Here is a 14,245-nt window from a genome sequence, read left to right on the forward strand (position 1 = left end):
TTTTATAACCCAATTAAAATCAAGACCCTTCCTTAAATGGTAGTGGGCATATTTTTGCCTTTGTTATTTTTTGAGACCTTAAATTAACTTGGTGTTACCAAAGAAATGATATTCTAAAAGAAAAATTAAGAGCCCCTTGAGGACTAGTTTCTAAAGAGAATGCGGGGGAGAGCGAAAGCTTGAGTTTCTTTCAAGCAAAGATACACATACAAGAGAGAGTGCAAGACACAAGAGAGAGATGGATGGCTGAATTTTCTTATATATTCTTCTATTCTCTACAACCATATAACTAAAAGAAAAGAGTACATACATAAAGGGAAAGTACTCTCCTACTATAACATACAAATGGTTAGTCCTGCTAGTGTGAACCTGACTATATGAGCTAACGCTATAACTATGCTATAACTCTAGTACTCCAAAATGGTTGTCACACAACCAATCATCCACTGGCATCATATCAACCATAACCTCACCAACCATGCCAGTGGCATAAGTGCGGAAGCTATCACCCAGAGGCGGGTCATCAATGTTCACCATAGCACTAGTTGAGCTCAATATCTCAGCACTTTCCCTCGAGTTCAACTCCACACATTGCACTCCAAGTAAGCTACTAAACCTGTGGAGCTTCTCTATGCCCAATGCTTTCATGAAGATGTTAGCCACCTAATCCTTTGTGTGCTGACATATACCAGATCTACATCACCTACTCTAGAACCTTCTTCCTTACAAAGTGATAGTGCACCTCAATGTGCTTCGTTCTAGCATGGTATACTAGGTCACTATGGCCAACTGTATGCTACTCATGTTATCACAATAAATGACAACTGCTCTATCCATGGGCTCACCCATATCACCAAGTAGCTTTGAAACCAAACTAGCTCACAAGCTGCCATAGCAGCACCCCTGTACTCTTCCTTTGTACTCGACAAGGCAACTGTTGGCTGCTTCTTACTATAACTCACAAAAGCACTCCATAAAACCAATAGTAGATCTCCTGTTTGCAACACTACCAGCCTAATCAACATCTGTGTACCCATGTAGATGTATCTCTCATAGAAAATTCCATAATCAACTGTGGACTTTATGTCCCTGAGCCACATCCAAGTGTGGCTTCCTAGGGTCTTGCATAAACTAACTCACAAGTCCAACAGCATAGCTCAAGTCTGGCCTAGTAATGGTCATGTAGATCAAACTACCCACTATGTAGTGGGGTCCTCCAAAAGCTCACCTGTATCTGCAGGAAAGCTTTGTGTTTTGCTCCAATGGCACTGAAATAGGCTTACAGCCTGTTTCACCTTTGCAGGAAAGCTTTATGTTTTGCTCCAGTGGCACTAGAATAGGCTTACAGCTTGTCATACCATACTTGGACAACAATCCAAGCCATACTGCCTCTGCAATAAACAAAATGCCATGAGGTGATCTCACCATCTCTATGCCCAAGAAATACTGCAGCTCACCCAAATCCTTCATCTCAAACTTCTACTTCAAAATCATCCTGACATTGTGTATGTCAGCATCACTATCACCAGTGATAATCAAGTCATCCACATAGATGGCTAATAGCATGATCCCTCTATCTATCTTTTTCACATAAGTGAAAATCTGTATTGAATATCTGAAATCCAATGGTAACAAGATACTCCTTGATCTTGTTTGACCATGTTCTAGGTGCTTGCTTCTTCAAGCCATATAAGGCTTTACTTAACCTGCACACAAAATCTCCGTGTGCATCACTCTCTTAACCTGGTGGTTGCATCATGTATACTTCTTCTTGCAAATTACTATGCAAGAAGGCATTCTTTATATCCATCATAACCTGGTGGTTGCATCATGTATACTTCTTCTTGCAAATTGCAAGAAGGCATTATTTATATCCATCTGAACCCTTTGCTGCAACCATAGCAATGATAGCTCTCACAATTGCCATTCTTACAACCATACTAAATCTCTCCTCATAGTCAATGCCATAAGCCTGCGCATAGCCCTTGGCAACCAATCTTACCTTATACTTGCTCATTGAACCATCATCGTTATACTTGACTTTATACACCCACTTACATCCAATTTCCTTCTTTTCCTTAGGCAAAGACACTAACCCCCATGTTTCATTTGCATCCAATGCACCATCTCCTCATTCATGGCATCTTCCCATATCTTATTTTCAAGTGCCTGCTGAAAACAAGTGGGCTCCAATGCCTGTATTGATTTAACCATGTAAGTATAATGATAGGCTAGCCGTATATCCATCATATCGCAACCTGTCAGGGTACCTAACCCTCGTAGACTTGCGTATACCTGGATCACTACCACGTGCCCTCAAAACAGCCCTGGCTCTCCTTACAATAGAGGCAACCACAGGCAGAATGCCAAGCTCCTCGTCAAGAGCCACTACAGTCACCATCCACATATGAGTGGCCTACTGATAGATCGGCACAAAAGGTTGATCTACCTTTTCCTTCCCTTTTCATGATACATGTGTACCTACATCTATCCTCAACCTGCCTAACCATGGACTAACGTTGGATCCATCGCTAGAGGTGTGATTGCTCCTCTACATTTGGTGTGGCATCAACACTTCTTATATCTGGATCTTTTGTTACCTTCACCACTAGTGCATACCAACTATTCATCTCCTCTCAAAGACAACATCTCTGCTTACTCGCATCTCACGAGTGGTAGGATTATAACATCTATAACATTTTTGCTCCATAGCATAACCAATAAAGATGCATTTCCCTACCTTCGGATCCAACTTTGTTCTTACTTCATTAGGAACATGCACATATGCAATACACCCAAACACTTTCAAGTGATACACATCCGACCTTATGCTTGTAAACTTCTGTTCAAGCGTCATACCATGAATAGCTATAGTGGGTGTCATATTCATAATGTACATAGCAGTTGCTATTCTGCCTAAAAATAATGTGGCATATTTTTTCAACCACGTCAAGGCATGTGCCACTTCTGCAATGTGCTTAGCCTTTCTTTCTGCAAACACCATTTTATTGCAGAGTGTACCTACATGTAAACTGTCTCTTAATTCCCTGCTTTCTTGAAAAATCACTAAACTCATTGGAGAAATATTATCCCCCACAACCTGATCTCAAGCATTTTATTTGCATGCATTTTTCCTTCTTGACCAAGGCTTTAAATCTTTGAAAGTGAGCAAACACCTCACTTTCCTCCTTCATGAAGTAAACCCACACTTTCCTAGTGCGATCTCATCAATGAATGTAACAAAATACCTGCAACCTGCAATTGTTACATCTTGGCCGGTCCTCATACATCTAAATGTATAACATCTACTGGCATTGCAATGACATGCTTTTCATGTGAGAAAGCATGTTTGGCTTACTTACCAAGCTGGCATGCTTCACATACTTTATGCATACCATCAACCTTAAAGTTTGGCAAACCTACAACAATATTTTGGGCCTGCATAAACTTCAGTTCGCTTTATATTCACATAACCAATGCACTTGTGCCATATATTAATATCTGCAATGACACCTATTCCATACACAAACATGGCTGCCTTTACCTTAGGCATGTTCATTTCCGAAGTAAATATCCTGCCATTTCTGTTACCCTTTGCAACCAAGAGACACTAATTTTTGAAGTCTTCCACAAAACATCCTTAGGATTAAACCTCACTTGCTCAACCATCTGTCTAACAAAAGCCTGGTTCTTTCTGTAATATTTGAAACATGAAGTACATCTGCCAACAAGTACTTCATTTTGTCATCTTGCATAGACAATGACACTTTATCAACATGCACAATATCATCACATGTTTCTACATAACCTGGCTTTGATTTCTTTGCCAACCACCTCGGTCTCTTTGGCTCCCCTTGCCTCTAGACTGGCGTCTTCCACCTTTGTATGATTGATGTTTGCTATGAATCATTGGATTGTTAATGTCCATAATTATGATTTCTTTGTCAACCACCACCTTGGCCTTGACCACAACCTCTACCTCTGCCTCTACCTAAATTAGAGTAGAAGGCCTGTTCTTATGTGTTCTTGCTTTGTGAAGAAGAGTCCTCACCTAGAGACTTTTCTTCTATGATCATCATAGACACCAAGTCCCGAAAGTTAGGAATATTCTCTCTAACTACAATGGAGGTCTTAAATGGCTTACTCTTTGTGCCAAACCCATTCAAACAGACACTCATTAAATCATCATCTTCCACCGATACATTGATAGACCCAAGGGATTCAAAAATGCCCTTGATCTTTAAAGAATACTCATTGATTAACATGCTTTTCTTTTTCATTGTATGCAGCTCTTGTTTTAGCTACAGTTTCCTTGCCCTTGTATTAGTTTGGAACATTTACACCAGGTTCTGCCATGCAACTGCTGGAGTGTTGGCATATCACGTATGTGTCCTAACGTGTTGTTTATTCTCAATATTTGAAAGTTGGTTTCAAGAGTTCCTTTTCGATGTTTTCTCTGCTTTTCTTGTGACGTGTTGTTTACTCTCAATATTTGAAAGTTGGTTTCAAGAGTGTTGTTGCTGGTGGGTTTTTTTTTGCTCCAAGAAGAGGTGAGGTTGTCTTCAAGAACCAAATATCATAGAAACATAGAAAAGGAAGCACATATGAAGACGTTTTCTTTAGATTTTTACCATATGTGAAGTTGCCTACTAAAGAGTAAAAAGTCCTACATGTGGAGATAATCTTACCAGTATTTTTATATTACCATGAGTTTAATGACATAGGGGAAAGGAAAAAAGGAAAACCATATGATTTCCATTGAGAGAAAGCATGCTTCATCATAAACACATAAAGCATGCAATTTCAAGAAGAGACCACATTTACATAAAGCGTGCAATTTCAAGAAGGGCATAATAAGGGATAAGAAAGTCAAGCAGTTGAGCACAAATGTGGTGATGCGTACAAAAAAATGTGGATAGCCAATGTTTATATTATATAAAGCTTGCTGATAACTCGACCAACAAAGAAGTTACAATGGTCTAAAGTCATGAAAATCAAGGAATTGAATAAACCGAATTAAAAGGACATATTTTAGGACCTGCAAAAACAAAATCTTTTAATGCATTTCTGTCAATAAAGATATTGAAGTCACAACTCCATATTTCAAAAGCAAACAAATGGATAACATAAAAATAATAATTATGGTACTCTCATATAACTTCCCTTTATTTATAGAAAACTCCACAATAAAGTCTTCATGCACATGTTGTCATAACACCACCTATTGTTGCAACAAAGACTCACAGACATCTGACTACATCAACAAAGACACTTACTCATAGACATCCGACTATATCAACCTCATTTATCCTTGAGACAAATGTCAACTATGATGTCAACTATGATGGGATGATGTCAATATGGTCATTAACACCAACAATCAAGTAACCCCACTCATCAAGGGCATCCACATAGTAGTTGGGTAAGCTAGCAGTCATATCTTCATCACAAGATAGCATTAACGAACTCTTGATGAGATCTTATAACACCAACCACTATTTTGGACTACTTTTTCTTCATGAGTTGGATAGAATATGCCCTATCTATATCACTCTTCATGGATAATATGTACTATATCATATGGTATATTACATGGTTTATGCCTTTGACCAAAAAGCTCATGTGTGTATGTCAATAAATATCATATATGATATACTTAACCACCTACGAACCAACGAGGGAGCCTTTAGTGGGGTTTGAAGTTCGAAGCCCTAACCTCCCGTACTATGGCCTTCTCAGCTACGTACCAACAAAGTTTGAATCCTTGACCTCCCGATCAAGAGGCACAATCACATACCACTCCTAGGTTGCTCTTTTTACACCCTTTGTCTCACAAAACCCTTTAAGGCTTCTCACAAAATCCTTTTCATGAATCGCTTGAGAAAGCATATCCAATCTACAGAAGAAGAACGGGTATATCCACCTCATCTACCATGTGTACCACAATATTCAATTGAGTTAAGAGTACAGTTGGCTTCAATCATAAACACCCCCTCTACCCAATCGAAGCCAAATTGATCTCCTTTTAAAAATATACACCTAGAATGGAATGATTTATTTTGCAAACGGTATGTTAAGAATTTTTGTGTAAGTTCTTTTATGTCATTAACACAGCTATTCCAACTCCTCATGCTAGGGACACCGCTATTGAATGGTTTAGTTTGACCTTATGTCTAAGGCAGGCCAAACATGATTAAGCTTCTAATTGCAGGAGGCGGCAAAGTTATGTCAAGGACCACAGCTAGGTGATTGATGTCAACATATTACAAACAACACTTTTCGGCTAGACGTTACCTGCAAACACACAGAGTCCAGAGCAGGAGATCTACAAGTCATATGACTGACATGATCCATATGCAAGCTCTTTAAAAGACCATTATTTTTAAGTCTACTCATTTGATTCTCTGATAAGATCATCTTTTCTGGATTGCTTTTCAGCTTAGCATACAGTTACTTTTATCTATCTACAAAGAGATTTGCATGCTAAACATCAGCACACCTGCAACTAAAAGTTTTACAGAAAAAAGCATAATCTACAAGCAGGGACAATGCCTATGTACAGAACATTTCTTTGTACAGACTATCACACAAATCTCTGGACTGGCAGATTCTATCAACAAGTGAGTTACACGAGGTGCCCGTCTCCTTTTGAAGGAGCCCCACTTTTGCAACCCAGCCGGGGTCTGGCCCGAGTGGCAATCACCGGGTTTGATCCCTGGCTAGCAATAACATTCAGAGGGGATCTCACATGACTCTAAACTTGAAATGCACCCATAATTCATCTTTGGCCTAGCTCCTCAAAGCAGTATTCCTCTGTCCTCCTTGTAGCATATGCCCATGGCAGCAAGCCTGCTCTGCAAACCTCCTGTTTCACATGCAAGAACATAAGCTCATGAGCACTTGAGAATCTCCTAAGGACTTGCAAATAAGGTCAATGCCTCAATTTAAACAAGCGTACCCAATTAATAAGTGGGCCATCATCATAAACCCATCAGTACATGGCAAGGCTGCTCCTGCAGATTTACAAAACTTCCACAAGAATTCCATAACTGTGGTGTACTACTGTTCATGTTGGGAGCCTGGAATAGAACCTTTCTTGGGACTTCTGATAAAGTAGGTTGATGAGACTCAGCTCTTGCTTCAGGTTCACTGGATGGCTTGCAAAAAAGAAGGTTAACAACCCATCGATCTATAGGATTGGTTTGAGTCTCCATTGCATCCCTACGACTGAAAAATCAATTGAAATACAGCTGTTTAATTGAAATAATAAAATCCTTCAAGTAAATAGTGTTCATCACTCTCTCTCTCTCTCTCTCTCTCTCTCTCTCTCTCTCTCCACCTGAGTGTCCCATTGCAGATCAAAGTAGAGAATATACATCAAAAATAAAATAGAAAACCAGATTTTGGCAAACCAAGAAGATCGAGTAAGATTGCCTTTGTTAGGAGAGCTGATGCACAGCAAGGCATGTCACCAAGCAAAAACACTGATTAAGCTATTCTTGCTAGCTCTTCATGTATATACTGGTTGGATGTTGACCATCAAGCACTTAAGTGATACCCTGAATGATGGAGCGGCCTAGTAAGTACTACTCCATGAACATGGCTGCAAACCTTTACATAAACCTAGTGTACAAAATAAGGCAACGAATCATCTCTCCAAAATTTTCACACATTTTGCCCTGATGTAGGCTTGGACCAATTTCTAAGCGCAACCATTCCTTTTTAGAGTACCACAATTCCATTAAGATACTAAAGTATCTACTGAACTGAAGGAGCATGGCTGTAAGCAGACAAGAAAAGCTTATGTAGTCCTCTGACAATTGCTGAAACCTCCTACAATAGAAAGCCATGTAGTCTTGTGTATTCATTGGTAGTGCTCGAGCTGCTTCTGAGGACTAAATCTGCTGCTCTTTGGGCTGATTATTCTACTTTTCAAGTTGATCTTCTCTCCCTTGATTGGCCTCTCCAAAAGACTTGTCAAAGATGTGTAGAATGGGGAGATAATTATACTTTTAGGCCTCTCTTACATGTAGGCAAACTTGCCAAGTTGCATGAATCAATCTGGATTGCGCACAATCTGATCTTTGTCTAATTGATCTCAAACGTCATCATGTGACAGGTCTTCACAGCCCTACTGAAGGCTCCTTATATCAGTGATGGCAGAGACACCGTATCCAAAGATGTACAGTATATGCAATCCCAACTTCCATTCAATTGTGTAAATTGAATCACGTAGGCAAGGCTTACTTGATACAAAGTTCTGATACTTTTAGAACTTTTGACCACACACCAACTCTTGGCTTTAAATGCCTCTAGATTTAAAGCAACACCTCCTCCTGGGAACTTTTGTACCTTGAAATTATGTGTCAACTGAGAGAACACCTCCTCCTCCTGGGAACATTTGTACCTTGAAATTATGTGTCAACTGAGAGAACCCCCACTTGCTAGGTTTTGACTAAGTGTGACACAGCTACACATTATCCGGGCCTAGGTGGGAGGCCCAGACAAGGGCGCCTAGCAGCCAGACAGCTGCGGACCAAGTCGGGCAGCCTGGGTGGATGAGTGGACAGGTCAGGTCAGGCAGCCATGAGCAGTGTCCAACAGCAGTCCGCCTGCCCCCATACATGTGAATACCCTTTTTGCAAGTTGTGAGCAGTCTCACAGCTTGAGAGATGGTCGACCAGCCCTGCCCATCCCTACATAAACAACATTTAATATTCAGTTGAATGTCTCACATTTTCAGGAGAAATTCTTTTAAAAAAACCGCCTTGTGAGTAGAAAGAGCACTGGGAACTGTGCTTGCGTTTTATCTTCAGTTGCACGTCTCTCTTTCAATCTCTCTGTTCAACAGTTGCACATAGGCACAAGCAGTCCACGGTTGGTATCAAAGTGCAAACAGGGTATACCGAAACGGTGAGCTTCCCGCCACCAAGCTTGACTGGCGGGATACATGGACACTCTATAGCTGGGTACCACTACCAATTTCGCTTTGGAGCTATGGACTAGCCCAAGAACTTGCAAAGCTTTTTCCTTTCTGGAACATGATCACATTTGTAACATTCAAGCAACTTGTAGCCTTGGAGAGTGCTTTAGAGAAGGTAACTGGGAAATGTTCATCCCGATTTGGTGGGGCGAAAAGTAGCTGGAAGCCATGTGTTGTAATCAAGCTATTCGGGGACATGGGGCATGGGCAGAAGTTGATGGGGAGTTTTATGCTTGCTCTAAAGTAAACGTGGGTATCTACCAGATATGTGTGAAAAAACTATGTCCGTCGGGGATCCACTTACATAGGCTTGTCTCCTTATGCATTCACAAGGACGTGAATTGAACAAAAGGGGCTAAGTATGTTACGTCTTGACAAACCTAGGATTAGGGCTAGGGGTGTGGATCCACTTACATAGGCTTGTCTCCTTAAGCATTCACGAGGACGTGAATTGAACAGAAGAGGGGGAAGTATGTTACGTCTCCTAACCCAAGATTAGGGTTAAGGGCTTAGCTGGGGTGTGGGGACATGGAGGGTTCACACTTGGGCTAAGGACACTGGCAAGAAGAGGTCAAGATTGGCTAAGAGCTTATAATTTAACCCTAGGGCTAATAATGGCTAAAAATTTATAAATAAAGCAAGGGCCAATAAATTACTATATAAACAACCTTGGGGTGACTTATTAGACACAAGAGGTCAAGTAGTAATGTGGTCACTTGGGGCTACCAAGGAAGCGTGCAGGATCTCGTGGCCATGGAGTTGCAAGGTGGGTGGTTCAGCCACGTGGTATGGAACGCTAGGTTGGGGCCATCAGTACTAAGTAGGCTAACGCCAATTAGACCTCCGGCTCGGGGATGGTTCTATGTACTGAACCAAAGATTGGGTGGCGAGTAGCTAGCCACAATCCATCGCGGTCATGCGATGCCTACAATGATGTCAAGTCCATGCAACCTCGTTAGGGTTTTGGTTCTGGGTCAGATAATCCTTGGGTGTGGTCTATGGAGACCTTGCAATATCCACCCTTCAAATGAAGTGTGATACGCAACAGTGACAACGACAACACGCTCTAAAATCAAAGAGGTTACTTGCAGTAAAGAATGAGGATCTCTTGCTGATGTCCAAGCTATGAAGTCGGACACATTGGAGGATTTGGAGGTCCTCACCATTTGAAGCTCTAGTCTTCTTGGTCAAGAAGAAGGATGTATGTCGGTCAACCTTCACCAAAAAGCCCCATCACCTTTGCGTGTTGCTTTTGCCAAGTGGGGGCAGGCTGCCTGCACACTTAATGGCTGGACCTTTCAATAGTATCCAATGGTGGTGCCTAATTTATTAGAAATCTGCCTTATTTATTAAGTGCTACACAGTACACCTTAGTGATACCCATGTGAAACCACCCCTTTGTCTAATACAAGGTCAAGCACACGTGCCCTTGGGTTTCCAAGGTGTGCCTGGGTCCAGTGGACATTCACGGGCATTGAATCCAGGCAATGTCCACATTGGAAAACAGTTTCATCCACACATGCCATTTCCCACTCGTCAAGCAAGCAGAGTATAAATGCATGAATGATGATCAAGGATAATCTCCCATCTTCCAAAGCTTGTACCAATAAATATTCCAAGCAAGGGGTCAAGCTCCTGACAGATTCCATAAATAGCTTTGTAAAACAACTCAGATACCTTGTTTCAGAATCCATAGTATTTGAACAAAAGTTACTTGCTGAAATACTCCAATCTCGATTTTGCCTTTCTTTTGCACTCCTTGCGAGGCGATAAAGGGAGTCCCTAATGCATAGCCTCGTTTGTTCATTTAACTGTGTACATACAAAAGCAGTTAATCAACATACTTTCCTGTTGTGGGTCCTGAATTCTATAAGAACACGTGTAGAGTAAAAGTACATACCTTCTGAATAACACTTTGCAAACGATTGAGCAAAGCAGCCTCCACAGTTCCAGCAATAACTGCAACAGTAGATTGGGACCCTACACCCTGATCTGGATACACAAAGTTTGAATCTACTTGTAAAGGATTGGTACTCAAAACGGGATATGGATTGCATTGTGTAACTGCAGGTGTAAACACAGGTGTCTGCTGATTTGTCGGATTGATTTGTAAGGATTGTTCTCCTGAAAGACTCGAGGATACAACGTGTATGGGGGTATGCAACACCGGCATTGAGGTTGCCATGTAACCAACTGATCTGTCACGCACAACAGTTGATGTAGAGGACATGCGGATGAGCTTGTGTAGTGGGTACTTCTTGGCCCGCCCTTCCATCCGTCTTTGTCTGGCAACAAGGCGCCTGGCTTGGCTTGCTTGCTGCCACATGCATTCAATCATTATGGTTTTTTTCATTCTTTTGAATCAGCAAACTATCAATTGCAAAGTACTTCATGTAAGCTAGCAACAAAGTTCCACACACATGCGAGAACAAGGTAAGGTGTTTACTACAATAGGATTCATATGTAGATCATACCTTCACTCGGCTCATGTTAGGAGAGCAAAAGGAACTTCGTGAATCATCCAGCTTGGTTTGAGATGTAATGACAGGAGTGGGTCCAACTTGGGAAGTACTCTGAGCTCTTGTGATCGTAGGAACCTTGAAAGAGATGTTTCTACTAGGTTCCAACTTGTCGGAATATCCTCCAGGGTTGCTTTTCATTCTCTCCAAAGCACAAGAATCCATTGGGGAAGAGAATACAGGTGGCACTAAGGAGCCGCCACCCAATGTCTCTCCAAAGGTGGATGAACTGTGATTAGTACAGAACCACAATCACAATGAGCTGACAGAAACTTTGAGAAACTGGGACAAAATATCAAAAGAAAGAGAAAGAAACTTACTTAAATATCCTTTTTGAATTAACCGTGCCACAAGATCCTTCCCACTTGCAATCTGTTTGTTCCTGGTTGCTTACACCACATGTACAATGTCCCCCAGCCTTGTTACTGTCCACTGAACCCACATCATTCAAGTTTGTAGCAGTTATCACATCTGTAGCTTCTGAGATAGAGTCAACCATATCAGAGATGGAGTCGACCATAAAAATGTCGTCATCTCCATGGAGGTTCTCTCTTGGATGCATCAACAAATCATCTTTGAGGAGTGCATACTCTTCCACCGTGGTAGGAATGGATGGGCCACTTTCACAGGACAAGGCATCATCCAAGACAGATGCTAGATCTGCAGCATTTATGCTTTCCCATGTACATGTTAGCAGAGAGTTGATAGCAGACAGGGTGGGAGATTGTAAACACTGCTCAGTGTCAGGGCATTCAGAGTGCGTGTTGTCATGGGATGTATCATACGGCAGTAAAGAATCTCCCATGGTGCTCAACGTGGAACCATCGTTGCCTGTAATGGTTGAGTGGTCCAAACTTTCAAGTGTATCTATTTCTGTTAGGTCCGTCCAGATCAAGTCATCAAACTGCCCAAATCCGGAACAAATGAGAAGAAAAATTTCTGGAAAGTTCAAATTTTGCCAAACATATGCAAGTACTGCTATATTGATCATGGATGAGATTTCAAAACAGCGCTAGATTCTACAATTTCGACCATTGCAACCTTTTGTGATTCTCCATGTGCGATTGTTGTGGATAGTAGTAGAGTCAAGAAACCCTAAGGATAAAACCTGGCTTTGACATACATACATAGTCCAAGATACTTCCATGCCATACATGCCTTAGGACGAGTGCTGGATTTGACAAACATGCATAATCCCACATACATTCACGGCATACATGCTTACATGGACAGTTCAACTGATACAGAGAGCGATCCATGCCGCACACGTCCCACATGACTGCATAGCGCTGATTAAAGGGAAATCATGTCCATACCTGACTTAAGGATTGGCGTGTGGAGGGAGAGCGCTCCATGCCGTATACACCAGGACGAGAAGATGAGATTTCGCAGCTTGAGGGAACTCGCTATTACTTCACCAACAGTGCTCGGCAGGTCTCGGAAGACACGAGGACACAGCTGAAAACTTCTGAAAAGCTTCAGAAATACAATACACGAAGAGCTGAAAACGAGGGAGAGGGACTACTAGGCAAATAATGTGATGTTAGGTATAGGTTGAAGGTTGTTCAACATCCTACATGGCCAGACACGTCAGACAGTTCTTTTGTTCAATTCAAGCCGCATCTCGTAAAGTTCAGTGAAGTCTCTCCCACGTGGCACTACTGGACGGGACACGTCAGACAGGTGCAGAGGTGGCCCCGCCCGCTGCCGGCGGCAGTGCACAACACAACCAAATATCGACACGCGTCCTCTTTTATGAACATTCAAGACCGCGCGGCTGCCTATTTACCTTACACGTGTACTTCCTTTGATTCGCAACTCTTGGCTCTCCTTGAGCGTTATCCTTAAGGTGGAAGTTGTAGGACCGTTATAACTTTTGTTTGGCAAATAAATAAATAAGCACCCAAAATGCTTTCTTTTTATTAATTAATTAGTTGGATGTTGAGTTTTACTAAGGTGCACAAAGGTTGCATTACTTAATTAATAACCTGCCAAATGCTTTGGCTCAAGTGTTAGGCTTTGTATTAGCAAAATATCCTTTTTTTTGGAACAATAAAGTATTTATATTAACTATTGAAAGTCAGATCATCAACATACATCACACCCACACCCCACTTTCTCACAACCTCTATTACCCCACATCCACCCTATTCTACTCCTTTTTATAAAAAACTGGATTGATCCCAAGAAATTTGATAACCCAGTAGCCTCCATCATAGCCTCAGTAGTGCAGCCCCGAGGAGATTGTTTTTCCAACAGCCCTCCGTGTTTTGACCATGCCTTAACAGTAGGTCTTGTGCCAACCGAGTTCTCAATAAAAGCCACGAAAGTATGATCCACTTGCTTTTCCTTATGGTACCATCTCTATGTTTTGGGCCCAAATTTGGGGAGCCTTTTCTTCTCAATCCAGCATCTCACCTGCAGCCAACAAGTCCACATTAGGGAATAACCCCAAGTATGCATGAAGCTCAGCCAATATAAAGGGGACATAATTATGAGATATTCCTCTGTAAGTTCTGAATTAGCACATCCAACTCCACAGACCAGATTTTATTTACATTACAGATAGTAAAATATCTAATAGGATCTACCATTTATGGTAAGTAAACCATGTAGTCCTCACGAGGATTCCTTAACTCGCATTCCATCTCTCTCTCTCTCTCATGATGCTACACACACATGCACGTGCACACAGATGCACACACACTCTCTTGCATACGTGCACATAGAGACACATACATGG

General features: G+C 41.5%; 1 protein-coding gene across 1 annotated transcript; it reads right to left on the reverse strand.

Annotated features, from left to right (window-relative positions):
* Window positions 1-6,400: 6,400 nt before the first annotated feature.
* Window positions 6,401-13,041, reverse strand: LOC147605814 (uncharacterized). The gene is made up of 7 exons (XM_086792851.1): window positions 12,819-13,041; window positions 11,823-12,406; window positions 11,458-11,731; window positions 10,884-11,300; window positions 10,661-10,794; window positions 6,959-7,227; window positions 6,401-6,865 (listed from the first exon to the last, which is right to left on the reverse strand). Exons 1-6 carry the CDS (start codon window positions 12,855-12,857, stop codon window positions 6,981-6,983), a joined length of 1,695 nt encoding a protein of 564 aa, XP_086648977.1. The 5' UTR covers window positions 12,858-13,041; the 3' UTR covers window positions 6,401-6,865; window positions 6,959-6,980.
* Between the last annotated feature and the right edge of the window lie 1,204 nt (window positions 13,042-14,245).

This window comes from Cibotium barometz, chromosome 58 (assembly GCF_041138505.1).
Source record: "Cibotium barometz isolate CiBa-2024 chromosome 58, ASM4113850v1, whole genome shotgun sequence".
Taxonomy (NCBI): domain Eukaryota; kingdom Viridiplantae; phylum Streptophyta; class Polypodiopsida; order Cyatheales; family Cibotiaceae; genus Cibotium; species Cibotium barometz.